The following is a 23,825-nucleotide window of genomic DNA, read 5'->3' as shown; positions in this document are numbered from 1 at the left end:
GTTTGTGAAAGCGTCATAAATTTCCCATTTTGGATAAACGTTGTTCTCGTTTGACGGTTCTCTTCAGAAATTCCGCTGCAACCATCGGTGATTACTAATTAAGCACTAAGGCAGGGGTGCCCAAACATTTTCCCTTAGTGGGCCAAAATGAAAATCTATCGGAGGACCGCGGGCCAAATGTAATATTTTACACAAAATACAAACACTAATAGTAAAGTAAAGTAGTTTTATTTATCAAACAGTTATTTAACCTTCCTTTCTGTGTAAATAACATAAACAAAATATGACAAATAAGTCATATATACGCATTTAGAACACGTCTAAACTTTTGTAATCACATATAGTGCAAAATGTCAAAGAGTGCATGTCCAACAGCAACACAACAACAACAGTAGGAACAATATAATTGCACCACTAGTGAGAAACATGAAGCTGTTCTTTGGCGTTTATCAGCCTATCAATATTAGGTTGCAGCTGACTCACTGAGAGGGTGAGGATGTCCTGTAGGTGTGGGTCAGTCAGAGTGCTTCTGAGCCTGGACTTGTTATGGTTCATTACACTAAAAGTCTGTTCACAGATGTAAGTGCTGCCAAACAAAGCTAACATGACCTGTGCATGTTTCCTAATGTCTGGGTACCTTTCAGATGAGACATGTGTGTAGAAGTCTTTCAGGTGTAGTGACATGAATTTGTTCTTTAGCTCAGAATCACACTGAAACTCAATTAGCTGCATCTGAATGTGATCAGGCACTGAGTCCACACTTATGGTGAAGGGTTGAGAAAACAGCTCCATGTCACCTCTACTTTCCCTAAAGTCCTCAAAGCGCAACGCAAAGTCCTGGTCCAAGTGTCTGAGAAGTGCTGCATATTCAGGCAGTCTCTGCTTCACCAGGTTGACCTCTCTCAGACTAGGGAAGTGTGCAAGGTTTCCTGGGAAGAAGTGAAAGAGCTGCTAAGTCGTCAAATAATAATAAATATTGCAACATAAATGTTGTTTTATGTACTTTGAAAGAGTTAGCCTTACAATTTTATTACAATACTTTTTAACAATACTTTTTAACTGCACAACAGTGGAATATGGATATGTTAGTAAATGCACTTACTAACATATTCCACATAATATCAATCCCAGTAACTGCACTTTTATCATGTGAGGTGCAGGTACATGCTGCCACCTTTCCTCTCCATTATCACTTGATTAAATCATAAGCATTTTTACAATCACAAAAAATATGCAAGCTCCAAAAGACAAACAAAGCGCATGTCTGCCTGTCAATCAAGTTTAAGAACCATGGACAGCGCTGTCCCTCCGCAACACAGTTAACAAGGCCGGGACTTATTTACGGCATAAAATACAGTATGATAGACATTATCACCATTAAAACTGAATGTGTATGTGTGTCTCTGTGTGTGTACAATGTATTAACCAACCTGCTGACAGATGTCGACAGAGTAGCTGCAGCTTCGACCTGAAGGCCGTTATGTGGTCAAACAGCTCAGTGATGATCTGATCCTTCCCTTGAAGCTGAATATTCAGGGTGTTGAGCAGGTCAGTGATGTCCACCATAAAATCCACGTCACAAAACCATTTTTCATCTGTGGGGACTTGAGTGTCACTGTTCTTGCTTGTCAGAAACTCCGCGATGACATGGCGCAGCTCAAAAAATCTTTTGAGGACTTTCCCGCGGCTCAGCCGCCTCACCTCTTGGTGGTAAAGCACATCCTTGTATTGTGAATCAACCTCCTCTAGAAGAGCTCTGAACTGGCGGTGTGAGAGCGCTTTTGATCGTATGCAGTTTATGATTTTAATCACGTCACGCACCACGTCTCCCATACCAACTGATCTGGCACATAGTTGCTCTTGGTGCAGGATGCAGTGGTATTTTGCCACCTTACCTCCACATTGGGAAACCTTCTGGGAAATTAGTGTGGCAAGGCCTGTTGTCCTCCCAACCATGGCAGGTGCTCCATCAGTTGTTATCCCAACCAATTTTTCCCAGCTCAGCCCGTTCGTATCCAACACTCGCTCAACGGCTGCAAACAAATCCTCACTTTTTGTTGTGCTGCGCAGTGTCTCAAATCCAGCCAGCTCCTGAGTTATTTCCATGTTTTCATTTACTCGCCGTATGAAAACCAAAAGTTGTGCAGAGTCCGAAATGTCCGTGCTTTCATCACACGCCAAAGAAAAGGCGACAAATCCAGCAGCCTTTGCTTTAAATTGCTCCTTAATGTCTCGAGACATTTCTTCAATACGACGTGTCACAGTATTTCGTGAGAGGCTGATCTGGGAGAAAGTTTTTGCCTGTGACGGGCACATGATTGTCGCAGCTATGGACAGACACTCCTTAACAAAGTCACCCGTTGAAAATGATCTCCCAGTCCGGGCAATTAGCGCAGTAATCTCAAAGCTGGCCCGTGTCGCGCTGTCCTGGGCTGTCGAGGGCCGTGTAAGAGTCCCTTGTTGCCTGTGAAGTTTAGCCAGCAGCTCCCTGGTCTTGTTCTTTCGCGCATCACCTTTGAATTGCGAAAATGCTGCATGCTTCGTCTCATAATGACGACGAATGTTATACTCCTTTAGTACAGCAACAGACTGGTTACAAATAAGGCAGACCGCTTTAGCATTTATGTCAGTGAAAAAATATTCTTCCTCCCAGCATTTTTTAAAATGTCTTTTGTCTGTGTGCCACTGACGATGCCGCTCCATGTTGATAGTGGCTTAAGCTAGCAGCCTGGTGGTGACCCGCCACAAACTGGTTTGATCCCGTATGGCGGCAACAAAGACTCATGGGACTTTTTGCAAATTGTTAAAATATGACTATTTATGAAGTGTGGAAATGTACATATGTGCACAGATATTGTCATGCCCGGCTCGTCCGCTCCTCCTGTGTGCCACGCCCCCTGATTACCCACGTGTTTTCTCCCGATTGTACCCAGCTGTATCTAGTTCATTTGCTCAGTCCTGTGTATTTCAGTCCGTGTCTTACCTGAGTCCTTCGTCCGTCATTGATGTCAGTCAGTGTCCGATGTTCCCTGTTCCCCGAAAACCTTTGATTAAATCCCCGTTTGCCCCGAATCCTGCCTGCCTGCTTCCTGATTCCCCGCTTGCCCTCACGATCGCCGCTCTGCCTGCGGTCGCCCGTGACAGATATACTCTACATTACCCTTATAGTTGCTTGTATTTCAATTTTAGTCTTAGATATTTCAAATGTAATCAAAGCACCATGAGTGAGGACTGTATAATATATATTAGTTAGGTCAACGTACACTAAAAATAAACGCACTGATAGCTACACTGGGATTCGTGCTTTAAGAGTTTTTGAAACAAATTTTAGTACAGTAATAATTTAAAATTTTAGATATCCATTGGCGGGCCAATCTAAATAGTACGGCGGGCCAACCTTGGCCCGCGGGCCCCACTTTGGGCACCCCTGCACTAAGGTTTTTCGTAATCCATTGAAATACTGGTTTAGTGCAACCCCTTCCCCTGGGACCTACAGTAAACATAGCCGGCAACTTGAATTTGGAGAAGTGATGTTACCTCTGGACTGATTACAGTATGTACTGTACACGATATTATTATATTGTGGGTGTCAGAGTTTGCGGGTGCGGACGGGCAGGCTGGCAGGAAGGAGGCAGGAAAGGACGAAGCAGGGAGGTAGAATACGGGGAAAACTGGTGTTTTATTAGGGGAAAGACGGCTATGGGCAGAACAGGACATAACAGCACTAACATCAATGACGGACATCGGACAGGGCAAGATGTGGACTGATATAGACAAAAGGCATGGTGAAACAACAAGATACAGCTGGGCATGATTGGGGAAGCACACGTGGATAATCAGGGGGCGTGGCACACACGACGATCGTACGAGCCGGGCATGACAGTGGGCCTGCGTTCATAGTGGGGTACCGTGGGGTTAAATTTTAGGACCACTACTGTTCCTAATTTACATTAATGATATTGACACCAATACATACAGTAAACTGGTTACATTTGCAGACGACACCAGGGTGGGTGGTGTAGCAGGTACTGATCTAGCAGCGGAGAGGCTACAACGGGATCGGGAATAGCGACTGGGTGGATACCTGGCAGATGGAATTTAACATAGATAAATGTAAGGTAATCCATACAGGGAGCAGAAATATAAAAGTACAGATATATTATGGGTTCCACTGAAATAAAGGTAGCTGGTTATTAGAAAGATCTCGGTGTGTATGTTGATGCTTCCATGTCAGTGTGGGGAAGCAATAAAAAAGGCCAATAGGATGTTAGGTTACAACTCTAGGTGTGTGGAGTTTAAGACAAGGGAAGAGATGCTACAATTATACATTGTTCAAAAAAATTTAAGGAACACTTTTTAATTAGAGTATAGCATCAAGTCTATTAAACATCTGAGATATTGATCTGGTCAGTTAAGTAGCGGAGGGGGTGGTTAATCAGTTTCAGCTGCTTTGGTGTTAATGAAATTATGAACAGGTGAACTAGAGGGGCAACAATGGGATGACCCCCAAAACAGGAATGGTTTAACAGGTGGAGGCCACTGGCATTTTCCCCTCCTCATCTTTTCTGACGGTTTTTTCACTAGTTTTGCATTTGGTGACGGTCAGTGTCACTACTAGTAGCATGAGGCGATACCTGGACCCTACAGAGGTTGCACAGGTAGTCCAACTCCTCCAGGATGGCGCATCAATATGTGCCATTGCCAGAAGATTTGCTGTGTCTCCCAGCACAGTCTCAAGGGCATGGAGGACATTCCAGGAGACAGGAAGATACTTAAGGAGAGCTGGACAGGGCCGTAGAAGGTCCTTAACCCATCAGCAGAACCGGTATTGGCTCCTTTGTGCAAGGAGGAACAGGATGAACACTGCTGAAGCCCTAGAAAATTACCTCCATCAGGCCACTGGTGTGAATGTTTCTGATTGTTTGGTCAGAGACAGACTTCATGAGGGTGGCTTGAGGGCCCAACGTCCTCTAGTGGGCCCTGTGCTCACTGCCCAGCACCATAGAGCTCGATTGGCATTTGCCATAGAATACCAGAATTTGCAGGTCTGCCACTGGCACCCTGAGCTTTTCACAGATGAGAGCAGGTTCATCCTGAGCACATACAAGGGCTGGAGGCACAGGTCATGACAATTATTGTGTTATATTAGTATACTACGGGGTTAGCAAAAATATTTCTGAGCTACAGTTATTAAAGGTACCACCTTAACTTTTGGCATATAATAGCTGTGTAAAAATATTACAAAAAGTGGACCACGTCAATCAGTGGCAAAAATAATATTCCAGGGGACCTGCCCTCTAGTCTAAGTGAAAAATATTTTTAGGGAGCCACTGCTGGAAAGATAAGATTAAAGCCCTTCCTGACCCTACTTCTTAAGTACCTATGTGATCATCTGTGGCAGGGGGTCCTTAGCTCTGGTCGATATTCATTTGGGGGTCCCTGGTTCAGAAGATTTAGAAAACCCCTTATTTAACTTTGCCTGCAAAACCGATATTTATTAGATGAGTCACTTCTGGATTGTGTTTCAGGGCTCTGTTCGCCAGTGACTGGAATGATTCAGGAAAGCGGGAGTACCAACTCCCAGGCATTTCCCCAGAAACACTGAGGCAGGTCATAGAGTATGCCTACACGTACTCTGTGGTCATCACAGCTGAGAATGTGGAGAACCTCCTGGCAGCTGCTGATTATCTCAGTGTCTTGGGCATCGTGCAGCGCTGCTATGATTTCCTGCATGAGCAGCTCTGCCTCAACAACTGCATTGGCCTTCTTAAAATCGCCGATGTCTACTGCGTAAACGAGCTGCACCAGTCTGCATTCAACTTCATCTTGAAAAACTTTAAGGAGGTTGCCATCAGCTCAAACGAGTTCCCAGAACTAAGTCTTGAACAACTTTCTGACATCATAGAGCAGGATGAGCTGAATGTCAGACAAGAAGATGTGGTGTTTGACGCCATCCTCCGGTGGATCGAGCACGAGCCTGCCACCCGAGAGGCCCACATTTCAGTCCTATTGCCGAAGGTGAGTATAGTTATACTATGTTCTCATTGACTTGTGTATATAACAATAGAATGCTCATTGAGTGAAGTCCTTATTACTGTAGCTAGAGACTGAACCTCCATTTCCATGTCCCATAAGTCTACAACCAAGGCTTCCAGGTATTACACCTGGGAGGAGAGTGTAAGAAATAATGGAAAACAAAACACTCAAATGTCTTACATGAAATAAGTGTTAGCTGACACATCTGAGACTTTCTATGTAAATGGCTTCAGCTAATGTACCTTTAATGTTAGGAATTGCTCATCTCCAGAGATTCACAGAAAGCACTAAGGAACTCATGGGAATTCTCTCATTTTTGTTTCCTGTGTAGATTCGCATGGCTCGTATGGATCCGGAGTACTTTATGAAGATCGTCAAAGCCAACGATCTAGTGAAGGCCAATGCGGCGTGCAGGCCAATTATCACTGATGTACTGAAGATCATACATGATCTCGACGATAAAAGTCCACGATCTGACTTTGAAAGGTCACTGATCTGGCCGTCTGGTCGGGGTCTGGGCTGGTGCGCTTCTCGGCTGCTGCGGGGTCCAGGGTGGTCTTCCAGTTTCCTCGCCAGAGGAAAAAAATGGGGTCCACAGAGAGTATATACGGGGAGTGAGAGTGTGTGTACAGCGTTCATTTCTGTGTGTCTCTATGTTGGGTGAATGTGTAAATATTTGTTTATGTGTGCATGACGGTGGGAACGTATGCTTGTATATGTGTGTGCCTGTTTGTCTATATGCATGTGTCAGGTTGGGTTCTAGACTCCACCTGAAATAACATCTCGGGCTCTATTCCCCCCCGCCACACTCCCTGCTGGTGGATGGGGCACCTGGCCACTGGTGCGTTGGTGGTTCTCGATGTCCAGGGCTGGGTGCTCGGGTGGGTGCTGGCTCGCCCTCGGCGGTTGCCTGGCGGGATCTGGCCCTCCTGGCTCTGTCGGGCCCTTGCTGGGGGGTGGGGGGGCCCTTGGATCTCTGGGCCCAGGGCCTGGTCTGCCCTGGTGGGGCTGGCCGCCGGTGGAGCCTGCGGGCTCGCCGCCACGGCCCCCTGGGGCTCCTGCACTGTGGCTGCCGGATGGCCTCCCTCCGGAGCTCTCCTCTGCCCTTTTCTGGGTGAGGGATGCTATTCTCCCTGCGGTGGTCCTCCGGGGGCTCCCATGCCCTGGGGGGCCTCTGGCTGTCTGGGGTCCGGGCCTCCTCCGTGTCTGCTTCATGTCCTTGGGGATGGGGCTGTGGCTCCCCACACACACTACTAGACATTTACATGGAGAAACCTTTTGAACACCAGCGCGCTCACATACACAGGTGTGCACACAGGGGTACAAACAGGTACTCACAGACACACACTGTCTTGATCGGCTGTTGCTCCTTAACATGCTCATTGTGACTCGTACAGATGTTGGTTGTTGTTTTCTCTCATCAGCAGGTATTGAAGCAGATTATCTGTGGTTTTCTTTCTTCTTTTTTTTTCTCTTTTCCCTCGCTCTCTCTCTATTTCCCTTCTTCTCCATTTTCGTCCTTCTGTCCCTCTCTCTCTCTCTCCCTCTCCTGAGGAAATAAATAAAAATAAATAAATAGAAATAAAGTAGTCCTCCGCAGAGGGGGGGTGGTGGAGGGAATATATATATAAAAAAAAAGAAAGGCCACTGATCCGCCCACGCCTGCCCGCTGACATCTTATTGGCCATTGGTGGCTGGAATTTCCGCAAAACCAATTGGATTGAAGCCTATGACACCCTGGCCGACCACTGGGTCGATGTAACGCAGGGGCAGGAGACTCGCCAGTCCGGCCATGGCAGTGTGTGTTTAAATGGCTTTGGGTATTGTTTTGGGGGTTTTGATGGCCACAATTTCACCAACACTACGCAGATTTAACCCCGTCGCACGGACATGGTAGCACATGGCACCGATGCACTGGTGCCACTGAAATGTTAGCGTGGCCGTAATTAATGGTTCCATCTATGTAACGGGTGGCCATTTACGCTTCTCGCCTCTAATCATAATCGAGTGATATGACCAAGAAGCCAACGAATGGACTATTATCCAGCCCATGCATGAGGAGCGACAGGATGCCAGTGCCACCACCCTGAATGGAAAGGTAGGTTAATAGGAGGGCGTCTGACTGTGGTTACCCTCATTTTCCCCTTGAAATTGATTATGTTACATACTCAGTAGCTCGCTTTGTCTTCAAATGGTTGATTTCAATCCATAATTGTTTATTCAGTAAACGTCAGTGTTTAGATAAAACATAAATGACCTTGCATTGTCGCTCTGCATTAGTGGCACATTGGGCAGTGCTGTGGTGTCCAGCTCTGTGTTTTTGCAATTTTTCCCACAGCCCAAGACTTGTGAGATACAATAACTGGTGTTAACGTAGGAGCTTTACCCAATTCCAGTCCTGGAGGGTCAGAATCCTAAACAATTTGCAGATTTCCCTATTCAAAAAACCTAGTGAACTTAATAATTATCTGATTAAGCTGCGGTTCACAAGGGAAATGATCACAACTAACTGCAAATTCCCTACCTTTGCCCATGTGCTTCCTGTGGTAGGCTCCAGGTTCACCACCACCCTGTACCGAATAAACTTTTATGGAAGATGGATGGATTAAACATGCATTAGCTAAATGTACATTTATGCTTTCTAGATCTCCATCTCCAATCATATACAGCATAACACACATCACTTGTGAACCATCTTTCCTAGATATACATTTGTGGGGGTAACAATGAAGCTCAGACCACTTCCACTGCGGAGTGCTATGATCCTCTCACGGGCGAATGGACCTTGATCGCTCCCATGCGCACTCGCCGACGTGGCCTTGAAGTAGTTGCATATCAGGGAAACATCTATGCGGTGAGTGATTCCTTTCTTGTACTCTGAAACAAAGGAGTCAAATCTCAAGATTTATCTGAGACTCATATTTTTTGTCACTGCTGCTGTGTCACAGATTGTAATGCGCTTAAATCAAACAAAAGAATTCAGTGGATGAAATTACCTGCTGGGAAGGCCCATCTCAATACACATATGCTCCCTGCATATCTGGGTTATAAACGAATACGCTTAGTAAAGCTTATATTTTTGATTATAGTTATATTCTGTAGTTCCAGACATAATTGCTCTGTTTGTTGTTTTTTTCAGTGTCTGACTACAAGTATTATTTTTAGTACTAATAAAAATAATAATAAAAGCAAAATATATGAACAAAAGAAGTATTTCACTGAATTGTACAGGTTTTCTGTTGCCCAAATCCACTTTTTTCACTGCAGTTATGTTGACATGTATGTTGAACACAAATTAGTTATAAGCTTGTGTCCTATATAGACAATAGGAGGTTCTGTGCAGTCTGCTATTATAGGGCGATAATTCCTTAAGAGTTCCTGACTTCGAGAAAGCTGATATTTACTTATCCGTTTGGTACCCGAGTGATCACTTACCATTGGTGTCTCCCAGGTGGGCGGTACCAACGGGGCTCATCCAGTGCGGAGTATGGAGGTTTATGACCCTGCAATTAACCAGTGGCACGCTGCGCCTCCCATGAAACAACAAAGGAGCTATTTCGGCATCACAGTGGTGGACGGCTTGCTGTTTGCAATGGGAGGCTCCGATGGCTTCAAAGTCACTGCATAGGTGGAATGCTACAATGCAGAGAAAGGCAGCTGGTTCCGTACGCAGGACATGATTACACCCAAGAGGAACTTCAGCTGCTGCACAGTGCCCCCCTGCATCATACAGTACGCTGCACCTCGCCCACCTGCCCCCATCTGCCTGCCTGGTGGGTAACCAGGTTACGCATCTACCGGTGTGGCTAGCATCACTGGACTTAATTAACAGAAACAGTGGACACTAACAAGAATCAGAAACATTCACCAAAATAAGGAAAATGCCTCTTGAATAATGGACTGAGGGAACAGAACTTAGACCTTACAGTGGAGTCAGAGCATAGAGGTTAAGGCACTAGAACAGCTATCAAAATGCAATTATGGCAAGACAACTGCTTTCCTTTGTTATCGGATGCTGTAATGGTTTGCTCCTATTGTGTAACATGCCACTTGTTTGCATGCATTTGTTAATTGCCTTGTTCTCTCCAACCATTTCTCTGTCTTAGAGCATCTGACAAATGAATAATACACAGAGCACAACTATAGCAGAGCTCAGCTGGGACCTCCTGCATGCTTTTACAGCAAGCAATGAGTGTGCTCTTCTAGAACAGATTTAATATCTGGCTACGGTTGTTGGGGACACATGTGTTAGATATGTGAAATGCTTTATTCATACAAATAAAGCCCTTATATTTGTATTTTTATCACATGTGTTATCACATTAAATTTATGAGTAGTATCTTTATAGAATTTGTGCCGTGTGTGTGGTGTTCTCCATATTAATTCATATCTCAATTAAACATTATAACCAAGATGCAGCCAAAGCCCCAAAAATAAATTCTGAATATCAATCAATTAACAAAAACAATACAGAACAATGTTCTTCAACCTGATCCACAGGAACCCCCAGTCCATCCACGTTTTTGCTCCTTGCCCAGGTGCTGGGAGAGAGCAAAAACATGGACTGCTGAGGGTCCACAAGAAACACTGATAAAACATAATATATATGCAGACCGAATGTCTATGGCACCCCCTAAAGGAGCATCATATGCGTAAAGAACTGCTTAAGGTTTCATGCCACAGGACCCTCCAGAGCATGAAAGCCAGCTTCTGCTTCTGGTTCCAGCACTTAGCCAATCTACTGACCCTTCATCACCGATTGCTGAGTTGGAAACATTCAGGTGGATCAGCTGACCTGCATGCTTGCATCCAATCAGAAGCAGCAAATTTCCCTCCATTTTCCCCTTCTTTTTCTCTTATCAGCTTACAGTTATATTTCCTGTTGCTCATCTCAGTTTGTCCTAGTCAATTAATATTCTCTCATTTGTTAAGTGCTACTATTTATTGTCTTTCTGTGAGTTAAACTGAAGGTTACTTTCCCCTATAGACCGTCTCTTCCTGCTATCAGGCAATCATAGGCCAGTGGGACAGGAGGGAGGGTTCTACCCTTTTTCACTCAGGGTGACTGGAATTTTCCAAACAAACGGGCAGTTTCAGAATCCCCCATTTGTTGCGGTCTCCAGAAAAGTGTTACATATGAACCATGTGGTACAGTCTGATTAGACGAAAGCATCCCATAGAGCTGTTTCTGATCTAAATGAACAAATTCTGAATTATGACTCTTGAGCTTTGTTGATTTTAGAGTTTTCTGCCATCTGGAGTAGAAAAAAACACACATTGACTTATTGCAGACTGGTGCAGCTGCATTTCTGACTTATTAAGTCGAAATTCTGATTTTTTTTCCCTCACAATTCTTACTTTATTTCTCATTATTCTGAGTACTTCTCTAACAACCAGCAATTAGTCGGAGACATCACTTCTGCTCCAGCTTTAATGGTTCAGTGAGATTTGCATACAGCAGCAGACAGGAGCGAAGGCTACAATGGCTGTATCTGCTCTGTCCAGGCATTTTATTATTTCCAGTTGTGTGTGTGAATGGCAGCCTACATCAGAACTTGCAATTAATTATCCTGTAAATGTTAAGCTGGTTTGCAATGAAAATGGGCAATAGAACTTCTCTCTTGCCTAATAAGATGTGGTACAAGCATATCTAACATTAATGCTTCGTGCATTAGACCAGGGGCGCTGTAAAGGGGGGGTAAACGATGACGATTCTCGGGGCCCATGACTGAGAGGGGGCCCAGAGAAGCCCCCAATAAACTGTGTGGGGGGCCCTGTCAAGATTCCTTTCATGGGACCCAAAATCCTTAGCAGCGCCCCTGCATTAGACATATATAATATGATGTCTACCGTTAATGTAATAACTGCCAATAATGTGCTAATTTTCCCCCTTAATATAATAAAGGCTGATACAGTAATAACTTACCAATATCATACTAACATATTTGAATCAAAAACGTATCACATTATTACATTATAGGCTTTATTACACAAAAAAACGGGAAAATTGTTATGTTATTAGCAGTTATATTAACAGTAGTTTATAGTAGCTGCTATTAACAGCAGTGATTAGCTGCTACAGACCCTAACAATCACACAATTTCTTTTGACTGCTTATGATTTTTTGCACACTACTGTACACACACACACACACATATATGTACATATTCATATGGTTGATTGCCCACAAAACTCAACTGTGATTAATCAGCCTGTTCTCCAGACCAAAGAACAGTGAAAACCATTCTAACTTAACCTACAAGAAGCAATTCCAGAACACAAAGAAGAAGATGTGCTAGATGTCTTTATGGGGACTCTGCATTCATGTCTATGGGCAAAACCCTAATCCCAACTATGAAAACGTTATCCCCTACCCAGCCCCAACCCACAGTCGTTGCTGTTGTAGTTCTCTCCTACCATTTATATTGTCACAATGAACTATATCCTAAGATGTACAAGTAAAAAGTTTGTATATAGTATAGCATGAAAAATAATAATAAGAAGAAAACTCAGCCAGAGTGGAATTGTTTTATATAAACACTCGTGCGCTCTTGCGTTGTGTACACCCAAAATGGCGATTCCACAATAAACTGCGGCTATATCGAGTGTGATGTTAGCTGCAAAAGACGCAAGCAGATCCCAACTTCACTTTGCTACACGTGCATTGTAAAAGCAGGGCCACAAACAAAACAACACCTACGTCTCTGTGTTCAATTCAAACGGAAAATGTCGCCAAATCCATTCACCATTTCACTATGTGCTAGCTAGTCATGGCGCGAGCATTAGCTGCGGACGCGAACAGCTTCAGCTTATCTTGCCACAATTCAGCTCGACTGTTTAAACTTCAGCCAAAGACAACATTCTGTGTTAAGTGAGAATTCTAACGATAAATAATAATTACTTACATCGTTCAATGGGCGCCCTCGGAATATCTGTCCTGCCGCTACTCCCATCCACTTCTAGCTTAACTCGTCCATCTGTGTGGGTGCGCAAGAACGATGGGTGCCGTGAAGCTGCAGGAAAACAAACTTAAAAACCTGCACGAAAATATATTAAACGTGGAGGAGTTAGTCGGCAGAAGTGAGGAATTACAAAAAATAAAATAAAAAAACGATTTCTCAAGAAAAGATCATAAAGCAGGAAAATGGTCAATAGCTCATGGAGTGATATTGCACACTGTACCTTGATTAACATAACTGCTCTATAATACATAATCGATTATATTCAATAGCGTTCAGGATTTGGGTGAAGTGTACACAGCACAATAATCATTGGGATAATTCCACACTTGCTGCAATTTGTTTTCATGACCGTATTGGGGATATATGCGGTCCGATAAATACGTCCGCCTTGTGCTAAATGTTGACCAAAACAGACGGACCGCCCAGCCCAATTTTCAAGGACTATTCTTGTTCCAAATAATTGCCACAACGGGCCGACCAGATTTAGCCCATAAAATAATGTCCTGTGGACATTTGTTGCTCAATGGCTTATGTCTAAAGTGGAAACTAGGGAATAAGATGCGAACTTAAACCTCGTTCCTGACAGACATGTAAAGGACCTTTTTTGTTTTTCATTTTTAGAAACGTAGCGGAGGAGAAAAAATATGAAAACATTTATTTATTTATTTATTTTATTTCGGGAATTCGTGATTTGACTATTCTTACATAATACAAAACTTAAATTCTAAGATAAGCACGGTATACATTTTCCAAAAGTAATGTTAAAAACATTTCACTTATTCTTCTTGTACAGCTGATTGTGCGTAGAATATACCCCCCCCCCCCAATCCATTTCGAGTCTCAAATATAGATTTAAAAATAAACATTATGGTATCTTAGGAAACTGTGACGCAAAGTGCGGTTTTTGCGTCTTAGAATGTATGTACACGTGATTTCGAGTGATATAAAAAGGAGAGAGAGACGAGATATCCACATTTTTGAATTATGATGGCACACGACATGGAGCGAGTACTGATGTCCCCGGCGTTCGAAGTGTTTAACAAGCTTCGGCTGGCAGGACAGCTTTGTGACGTGGTCCTCATCACCGACGGTGTTCAATTCAACGCCCATAGAGTAATTCTGTGTGGCTGTAGCTCCTACTTCCAGTAAGTAGCTGTGACCCATATATGAAGATGCGAAAACAACAAGGAGTCAGTTTTTATCTCTCGTTAGCAATGACTTCTCCTTGGCAATAAGGCTCTAGGATGACAGAAAGTTTATATTAATATACATTATATTAAATTATATTAATGTAGGTCAGTGCTGATCAGAAATATTTCTGATAAGTGTACCACCTTAACTTTTACTATATAATAATAATAATAATAATAATGGTATAAATATATAAAAAGGGGACCATGTCAAACAGGCAAAACAAAGTATTCCGGGGGACTTGCCCACCAGCCCAAGTAAAATATATTAAAGGGGGAGCTACTGTTGGAAAAATAAGAATTAAAGCCACCGGTCGCTAGTTCTTAGATGCCTATGAGATCATCTGTAGCAGGGGGTCCTTATCTCTGCTTAATTTCAATTTAGGGGTCCCTGGTTCAGAAGATTTAGAAAACCCCTTATTTAACTTTGCCTGCAAAACCGATATTTATTAGATGAGTCACTTCTGGATTGTGTTTCAGGGCTCTGTTCGCCAGTGCCTGGAATGATTCAGGAAAGCGGGAGTACCAACTCCCAGGCATTTCCCCAGAAACACTGAGGCAGGTCATAGAGTATGCCTACACGTACTCTGTGGTCATCACAGCTGACAATGTGGAGAACCTCCTGGCAGCTGCTGATTATCTCAGTGTCTTGGGCATCGTGCAGCGCTGCTATGATTTCCTGCATGAGCAGCTCTGCCTCAACAACTGCATTGGCCTTCTTAAAATCGCCGATGTCTACTGCGTAAACGAGCTGCACCAGTCTGCATTCAACTTCATCTTGAAAAATTTTAAGGAGGTTGCCATCAGCTCAAACGAGTTCCCAGAACTAAGTCTTGAACAACTTTCTGACATCATAGAGCAGGATGAGCTGAATGTCAGAGAAGAGGATGTGGTGTTTGACGCCATCCTCCGGTGGATCGAGCACGAGCCTGCCACCCGAGAGGCCCACATTTCAGCTCTGTTGCCCAAGGTGAGTATAGTTATACTATGTTCTCATTGACTTGTGTATACAACAATAGAATGCTCATTGAGTGAAGTCCTTATTACTGTAGCTAGAGACTGAACCTCCATTTCCATGTCCCATAAGTCTACAACCAAGGCTTCCAGGTATTACACCTGGGAGGAGAGTGTAACAAATAATGGAAAACAAAACACTGAAATGTCTTACATGAAATAAGTGTTAGCTGACACATCTGAGACTTTCTATGTAAATGGCTTCAGCTAATGTACCTTTAATGTTAGGAATTGCTCATCTCCAGAGATTCACAGAAAGCACTAAGGAACTCATGGGAATTCTCTCATTCTTGTTTCATGTGTAGATTCGGATGGCTCGTATGGATCCGGAGTACTTTATGAAGATCGTCAAAGCCAACGATCTGGTGAAGGCCAATGCGGCGTGCAGGCCAATTATCACTGATGTCATGAAGGTCATCTATGATCTTCATGATGAAAGTCCATTCTCTGATTTTGAGAACCCACTGATCCGCCCGCGCTTGCCCTCTGACATTTTGCTGGCTGTTGGTGGATGGAACATGCGCACGACAAACTGCATTGATGCATATGACACACGGGCCGACCGCTGGGTGGATATCACGCAGGAGGAGCAGAGCAACCTAGCTGGTCATGGCACGGTGTACCATGATGGGTTTGTGTACTGCATTGGGGGGTTTGATGGGCAAAATTTCATCAATACCTTGCGCAGATACGACCCGATCACACGAGCATGGCAGCAGATGGCCCCCATGCACTGGCATCGATGTAATGTTAGTGTGGTCGTGCTCGATGGGCTCATCTACGCCATGGGTGGCCATATTGGTTTCAGGCCCCTCAACATCGTAGAGTGCTACAACCCAATAACCAATGAATGGACCCAGATCGAGCACATGAATGAGAGGAGAAACGATGCCAGCGCCACCACCCTGAATGGCAAGGTAGGGTAATGGGAGGGCGTCTGACTGTGTTTACCCTCATTTTACCCTTGAAATTGAGTATTTTACACAGTCATGAGTTCTCTTTCTCTTCAGATTGCTGATTTTAATCCACAATTACTATGTTCAATACATTTAAGTATTTGGATAAATGCATTATTGGTCTCCATTAGTGGCACATTGGGTAGTGCTGTGGTGTCAACTCCAAGACTTGTGAGATAGATGAAATGGTGTTCCCATGTCAGGTTTCCTTTATTCTGTTCCTGGGGGAGCAGAATCCAAAACTCTTTGCAGATTTCCCTTTTCAAACAGCCATACTAAACCTGAAAATTAGCTGATTATGGTGTGTTTGAGAAGGGAAATTTGCAAACTGTGTTCCTCCAGGAACGGGACTGGGGAACCCTGTCATACACTATGCATAGCATATACTTTTATTTTTGAGTCACAATGAACTTTATCTGTAACCTCCAAACCCCAGTCATATACAGTATAACGGTCTTCACAGTTAAATTGGTTTTCATAGATATACATCTGTGGGGGCCACAATGGAACAGAGAGCCTATCTACAGTGGAGTGCTTTGACCCACTCTCTAACGAATGGAGCTTGATCACTCCAATGAGCATTCCCCGTCACAGCCTTGGAGTCACGGCGTATAAAGGGAAGATATATGCGGTGAGTGATTCCTTTCTGTGTCAAATCTCACATTTTACCTGTAAGACTCATGGTTTTTTGTCTTTGCTGCTGTGTCTTTCATTGTGATACATTTAAACCAAACAAAACAGTTAAATGCCAGAAATACCTGCTGCAAAGGCTTATCTTTATACACATAAAAAACATATATGCTACCCTCTTTAGCCTCCCTGCATTCATTTCTGGGTTATAAATGGATCTGCTGGGGGGTCTCTGCTACTAGCTCGGGTTGTAAAGTTTAGATTTTTTATTAATTATTTTCCCTAGTTCCAGATATAATTTGTCAGATTGTTGTTTTTTTCAGTGTCTGATTAGCTTCAAGTGTTCGTTTTAAGTAATAACAATAAAAAAGCAAAATATATTAGCATAAGGAGTCTTTTTTGAAGGCTCACAGTTTTCACCGAATCATACAAGTTTTCTGTTGCCCAAATCCATGTTTTCATTGCATATAGGTTGACTTCTGTATATAAGCTTGTGTCATCTATAGACAATGGGAGGTTCTAAGGCGCCTGCTTTCATAGGGTGAAAATTGCTTAAGAGTTCATGACTTTGGGAAAGTTGATGTTTGCCCATCCTTTTGGCAAGCAAGTGATAATGAATCTTTGGCATCTCTCAGGTGGGCGGTATCAACAGGCCTGATCGCCTGCAGACCATGGAGGTCTATGACCCTACCACAAACCGCTGGCATGCTGTGGCCCCCATGTCCACACCGCGCAGTGATTTTGGCATCGCAGTGGTGGACGACCTCCTATTCGTGATGGGCGGCCACGATGGGTTTGGGGTAACTAACAAGGTGGAGTGCTATGATGCGGGGACAGGCAGCTGGTATCGTGCGCAGGACATGAGCAGAGCCAGAAACCATTTCAGCTGCTGCGTAGTGCCTGCGCACCCCCGCATCATAGAATACGCTTCACCTCGTTAGTCCCTAATGGCCGCCAAGGAGGAGAGAAACCCATCTGCCCACAACAGCATGCCCAGTACGTAACCTCATTTACACCCCCCACCCCGAATTCTTTCCCTATAACATACATTGAGTTTATATGGACACCTCTTTTTTTCCCCAGACTCTGCTTCCTCATTGGAAGGTGTGTTGGTGGGATCGAGGTCTTTGAAGACAAAGCTGTCCGGAAGTAATTTTCCATGGCCTCGCTAAACTCCTCCCACACCTGAGTTTTTACCTCGACGACCGCCGAAGCCGCATTCCAACATTTCATCAACGCTGTCCACCAGCGGGTTCGGGGATTGCTGCCACAACAGGCCACAGCTCCAGTCAGCTGCCTCCACAATGGAGGCATGGAACAAGGCCCATTCGTACTAGTCAGTCCCCTGCGTCCTCCAGGACATGGGAGAAGCTCTGCTGGAGATGGGAGCTGAATCTTCTCCTGACATTGCATACTTAAAATAAAGTTTTCTTTTTCATATTATCTAGTTTGTGAAAGCGTCATAAATTTCCCATTTTGGATAAACGTTGTTCTCGTTTGACGGTTCTCTTCAGAAATTCCGCTGCAACCATCGGTGATTACTAATTAAGCACTAAGGCAGGGGTGCCCAAACATTTTCCCTTAGTGGGCCAAAATGAAAATCTATCGGAGGACCGCGGGCCAAATGTAATATTTTACACAAAATACAAACACTAATAGTAAAGTAAAGTAGTTTTATTTATCAAACAGTTATCTAACCTTCCTTTCTGTGTAAATAACATAAACAAAATATGACAAATAAGTCATATATAGGCATTTAGAACACGTCTAAACTTTTGTAATCACATATAGTGCAAAATGTCAAAGAGTGCATGTCCAACAGCAACACAACAACAACAGTAGGAACAATATAATTGCACCACTAGTGAGAAACATGAAGCTGTTCTTTGGCGTTTATCAGCCTATCAATATTAGGTTGCAGCTGACTCACTGAGAGGGTGAGGATGTCCTGTAGGTGTGGGTCAGTCAGAGTGCTTCTGAGCCTGGACTTGTTAAGGTTCATTACACTAAAAGTCTGTTCACAGATGTAAGTGCTGCCAAACAAAGCTAACATGACCTGTGCATGTTTCCTAATGTCTGGGTACCTTTCAGATGAGACATGTGTGTAGAAATCTTTCAGGTGTAGTGACACGAATTTATTCTTTAGCTCAGAATCACACTGAAACTCAATTAGCTGCATCTGAATGTGATCAGGCACTGAGTCCACACTTATGGTGAAGGGTTGAGAAAACAGCTCCATGTCACCTCTACTTTCCCTAAAGTCCTCAAAGCGCAACGCAAAGTCCTGGTCCAAGTGTCTGAGAAGTGCTGCATATTCAGGCAGTCTCTGCTTCACCAGGTTGACCTCTCTCAGACTAGGGAAGTGTGCAAGGTTTCCTGGGAAGAAGTGAAAGAGCTGCTAAGTCGTCAAATAATAATAAATATTGCAACATAAATGTTGTTTTATGTACTTTGAAAGAGTTAGCCTTACAATTTTATTACAATACTTTTTAACAATACTTTTTAACTGCACAACAGTGGAATATGGATATGTTAGTAAATGCACTTACTAACATATTCCACATAATATCAATCCCAGTAACTGCACTTTTATCATGTGAGGTGCAGGTACATGCTGCCACCTTTCCTCTCCATTATCACTTGATTAAATCATAAGCATTTTTACAATCACAAAAAATATGCAAGCTCCAAAAGACAAACAAAGCGCATGTCTGCCTGTCAATCAAGTTTAAGAACCATGGACAGCGCTGTCCCTCCGCAACACAGTTAACAAGGCCGGGACTTATTTACGGCATAAAATACAGTATGATAGACATTATCACCATTAAAACTGAATGTGTATGTGTGTCTCTGTGTGTGTACAATGTATTAACCAACCTGCTGACAGATGTCGACAGAGTAGCTGCAGCTTCGACCTGAAGGCCGTTATGTGGTCAAACAGCTCAGTGATGATCTGATCCTTCCCTTGAAGCTGAATATTCAGGGTGTTGAGCAGGTCAGTGATGTCCACCATAAAAGCCACGTCACAAAACCATTTTTCATCTGTGGGGACTTGAGTGTCACTGTTCTTGCTTGTCAGAAACTCCGCGATGACATGGCGCAGCTCAAAAAATCTTTTGAGGACTTTCCCGAGGCTCAGCCACCTCACCTCTTGGTGGTAAAGCACATCCTTGTATTGTGAATCAACCTCCTCTAGAAGAGCTCTGAACTGGCGGTGTGAGAGCGCTTTTGATCGTATGCAGTTTATGATTTTAATCACGTCACGCACCACGTCTCCCATACCAACTGATCTGGCACATAGTTGCTCTTGGTGCAGGATGCAGTGGTATTTTGCCACCTTACCTCCACATTGGGAAACCTTCTGGGAAATTAGTGTGGCAAGGCCTGTTTTCCTCCCAGCCATGGCAGGTGCTCCATCAGTTGTTATCCCAACCAATTTTTCCCAGCTCAGCCCGTTCGTATCCAACACTCGCTCAACGGCTGCAAACAAATCCTCACTTTTTGTTGTGCTGCGCAGTGTCTCAAATCCAGCCAGCTCCTGAGTTATTTCCATGTTTTCATTTACTCCCCGTATGAAAACCAAAAGTTGTGCAGAGTCCGAAATGTCCGTGCTCTCATCACACGCCAAAGAAAAGGCGACAAATCCAGCAGCCTTTGCTTTAAATTGCTCCTTAATGTCTCGAGACATTTCTTCAATACGACGTGTCACAGTATTTCGTGAGAGGCTGATCTGGGAGAAAGTTTTTGCCTGTGACGGGCACATGATTGTCGCAGCTATGGACAGACACTCCTTAACAAAGTCACCCGTTGAAAATGATCTCCCAGTCCGGGCAATTAGCGCAGTAATCTCAATGCTGGCTCGTGTCGCGCTGTCCTGGGCTGTCGAGGGCCGTGTAAGAGTCCCTTGTTGCCTGTGAAGTTTAGCCAGCAGCTCCCTGGTCTTGTTCTTTCGCGCATCACCTTTGAATTGCGAAAATGCTGCGTGCTTCGTCTCATAATGATGACGAATGTTATACTCCTTTAGTACAGCAACAGACTGGTTACAAATAAGGCAGACCGCTTTAGCATTTATGTCAGTGAAAAAAATATTCTTCCTCCCAGCATTTTTTAAAATGTCTTTTGTCTGTGTGCCACTGACGATGCCGCTCCATGTTGATAGTGGCTTAAGCTAGCAGCCCGGTGGTGACCCGCCACAAACTGGTTTGATCGCGTATGGCGGCAACAAAGACTCATGGGACTTTTTACAAATTGTTAAAATATGACTATTTATGAAGTGTGGAAATGTACATATGTGCACAGATATACTCTACATTACCCTTATAGTTGCTTGTATTTCAATTTTAGTCTTAGATATTTCAAATGTAATCAAAGCACCATGAGTGAGGACTGTATAATATATATTAGTTAGGCCAACGTACACTAAAAAGTAAACGCACTGATAGCTACACTGGGATTCGTGCTTTAAGAGTTTTTGAAACAAATTTTAGTACAGTAATAATTTAAAATTTTAGATATCCATTGGCGGGCCAATCTAAATAGTACGCCGGGCCAACCTTGGCCCGCGGGCCCCACTTTGGGCACCCCTGGTATAAAGTATAGTTTTAAAAGAGATGAGGGATATTATTAACCAACCTTTAACATTACTATTTGAGAAATCCTTATCTACTGGTGTGGCACTTTCTAATTGGAAGCATGCTAATATAACACCCATATTCAAAAAAGGGGATAGAAGTAATCCAGCAAACTATAAGCCAATCAGTTTAACTTGCATAACTGGAATGGTAATGGAAGCTATAATCCAAGTGAAAATGGTAGATTACCTGGATTAAAATAACATTCTGAGGTATAGCCATCATAGATTTAGGAGAGGTAGGTCCTGTTTAACTAATCTACTTGAGTTCTTTGAGGAAGCTACGAAAGAAATTGATCACAAAAAGGCCTATGATGTTATCTGCTTAGTTCTGCAGAAGGCCTTTGATGTTGTCCACCACAAACGGCTCCATTATATAATTCCTCGGTAAGTCCCCACCTAGAATATTGTGTGCAGGTTTGGTCACCATACCTTAAGAAGGACATTGCTGCCTTGGAAAAGGTGCAACGTAGGGGTACCAGAATGATTCCTCGTCTTAGAGGAATGTCTTACGAGAGGTTAACTGAGCAGAATCCGTTTAGCCTCGAGTAAAGGAGACTAAGAAGGACATGATCCAGGTATATAAGATTCTAACAGGTCTGGATGCTGTTCAATATTTCAATATTAGTTTAAATATTAGAAATCGTGGCCATAAGTGGAAATTAGCGAGAGAACATTTTAAAACAAATTTGAGGAAGCACTTTTTTACACATCATGTTTTTAGAGTCTTGCTACTAGTTTAGTAAGTAGTAAGCTAAATCCCTGGGTTCCTTTAAATCAGAGCTAGATAAGATTTTAACAACTCTTGAGCTATTAGTTAAATTCTCCCCATATGAGCTTGATGGGCTGATTGGTCTCCTCTCGCTTTCTTATGTCCTTATGTAGGTAACTGTAACTGACCCATGTGATAAAATGATTTTGTCTAATACAGGACTACATTAGGTAAATGTTATCCCCTCACACTTTGTATGGGCAGTGAATTGCCCCTACTCACGTGTGGTTTCATAATAAGAAAAATGAAAGAAATGAATACACAGATATATAAATTTATATATATATATATATATATATTTATTTGGGAGGAGGGGAGATTTTTCTTCTGCATTATGAAATGGAAGAAAAAAACATTCATGAAAAACACAAACCTATAAAAGGTACTTGTGTGACACTATTAAGGAAGGATCTGACTAGGAGAAAAGCTGGCTGAGTGATTGCCTGGTTGCCGGCAGCAAATGCTATGTCGAGCAGTAATATGGCATTAATCAACAGATGAGGGGTGGAGATTTAAATATTCTAGAGGGAGCCTGGTGGAGACCTACTTGTGTCGGATAAGCCGGCCACCCTGAATTATCTGCGCCGTTGCATTGGTGACATGGCATCCGAAGAGGAGCCAGTATTGGCGCTGGACTCGATAGGAGAACTTCATAAAAATGAGTGAGTTACAGGTAAGAGCTGGGGAGACAGAGATCATGCAGGGGTCAGAGGCCAGAAAGAAGAAGAGCAACCAGCTTAAAACCTTTAAAAAGTCCCTCTGGAGTCCCGAGTGACCCAGTGGACACTTATATAGATGGAAGGTGAGCCCTCTGCCTCTTACCTAAGGTCATTCGACGACTGATTATTTCAGGGCTCTTCCTCATATCCATCACAGCGACTATGGGCAGACCCCAATTAATTACAGGTCCCCAGAAGTGCTGAAATCAAACAATAAAACACAGAGCTGATCTAACATGCAGCAGGGTGAAGGTACCATTAACGAAATTCCAGAGGATTCTTACAATATATTAGTGTGAGATTATTAAACAGTAGTCATAAAATTACATGTATATTAACAAAAAATCAGTTTCTGACTTTCTTGCCGTGCTTTTGTTGTAAGGATTTTCCCAACAGGCACATTTAGATCACGGAAAGACAAAGAAAACAAACAAAAAAAATTATAAGTGCAATTCTGTGATCACCAGCAGCACTTCTGCAATGATGGACCCAAACGTAAGAAGTGACTTTATGCTTACATCTACAACAAAGCGAAGAGTTTAAGCTCTATATGCACTGAAGGCAATCGACAAGGAAAGTTTACATATAGGATTTTTAAATAAACTGCAAGCGCCTCTGGATGCACATACCTCCTCAGATACTTCCGATACTACTTGTTCCTCAGTTGGTTCATAGCTTTTGGAAAGAAATTGCTTGCCATTTAAAATTTGACGTGCCGACAGCCCCGTTATCTCCGCCAAAAAGAACACCCTCACTCCAGCAACTGGCGCATTGCCGCCGCGATTTCGCGGGCTAAGTGGATTTCTCCACTGTAATTGAAAACAAAAAAAAACCGCCTTAACGGTGGGAATGTACAAACTGCACAGCATGCTGGTAAAGGTAGTATGGCGAAAAAACAGTACAGTATAGAATTCCA

At 43.3% G+C, this 23,825-nt stretch overlaps 1 protein-coding gene and 2 long non-coding RNA genes across 3 annotated transcripts; 2 read left to right on the top strand and 1 right to left on the bottom strand.

The window, feature by feature from the left end:
• Positions 1–8,631: 8,631 nt before the first annotated feature.
• Positions 8,632–13,031, bottom strand: LOC125720940 (uncharacterized). Its single transcript, XR_007385623.1, has 3 exons — positions 12,942–13,031; positions 9,472–9,656; positions 8,632–8,913 (listed from the first exon to the last, which is right to left on the bottom strand). It is a non-coding gene; the product is annotated as an uncharacterized LOC125720940 (long non-coding RNA).
• A 966-nt stretch (positions 13,032–13,997) lies between these two features.
• Positions 13,998–17,729, top strand: LOC125720834 (kelch-like protein 10). Its single transcript, XM_048996696.1, has 5 exons — positions 13,998–14,143; positions 14,669–15,158; positions 15,508–16,119; positions 16,640–16,789; positions 17,424–17,729. The coding sequence occupies exons 1-5, from the start codon at positions 13,998–14,000 to the stop codon at positions 17,727–17,729; spliced, it is 1,704 nt and encodes a 567-aa protein (XP_048852653.1).
• On the top strand, positions 17,684–18,231 carry LOC125720941 (uncharacterized). Its single transcript, XR_007385624.1, has 2 exons — positions 17,684–17,784; positions 17,872–18,231. It is a non-coding gene; the product is annotated as an uncharacterized LOC125720941 (long non-coding RNA).
• Positions 18,232–23,825: the final 5,594 nt, after the last annotated feature.

The sequence above is a fragment of the Brienomyrus brachyistius genome, unplaced genomic scaffold (assembly GCF_023856365.1).
Source record: "Brienomyrus brachyistius isolate T26 unplaced genomic scaffold, BBRACH_0.4 scaffold27, whole genome shotgun sequence".
NCBI lineage: Eukaryota > Metazoa > Chordata > Actinopteri > Osteoglossiformes > Mormyridae > Brienomyrus > Brienomyrus brachyistius.
The sequence above is the reverse complement of the archived record's forward strand: the minus strand, read 5'-3'. Positions and strand labels throughout refer to the sequence as shown.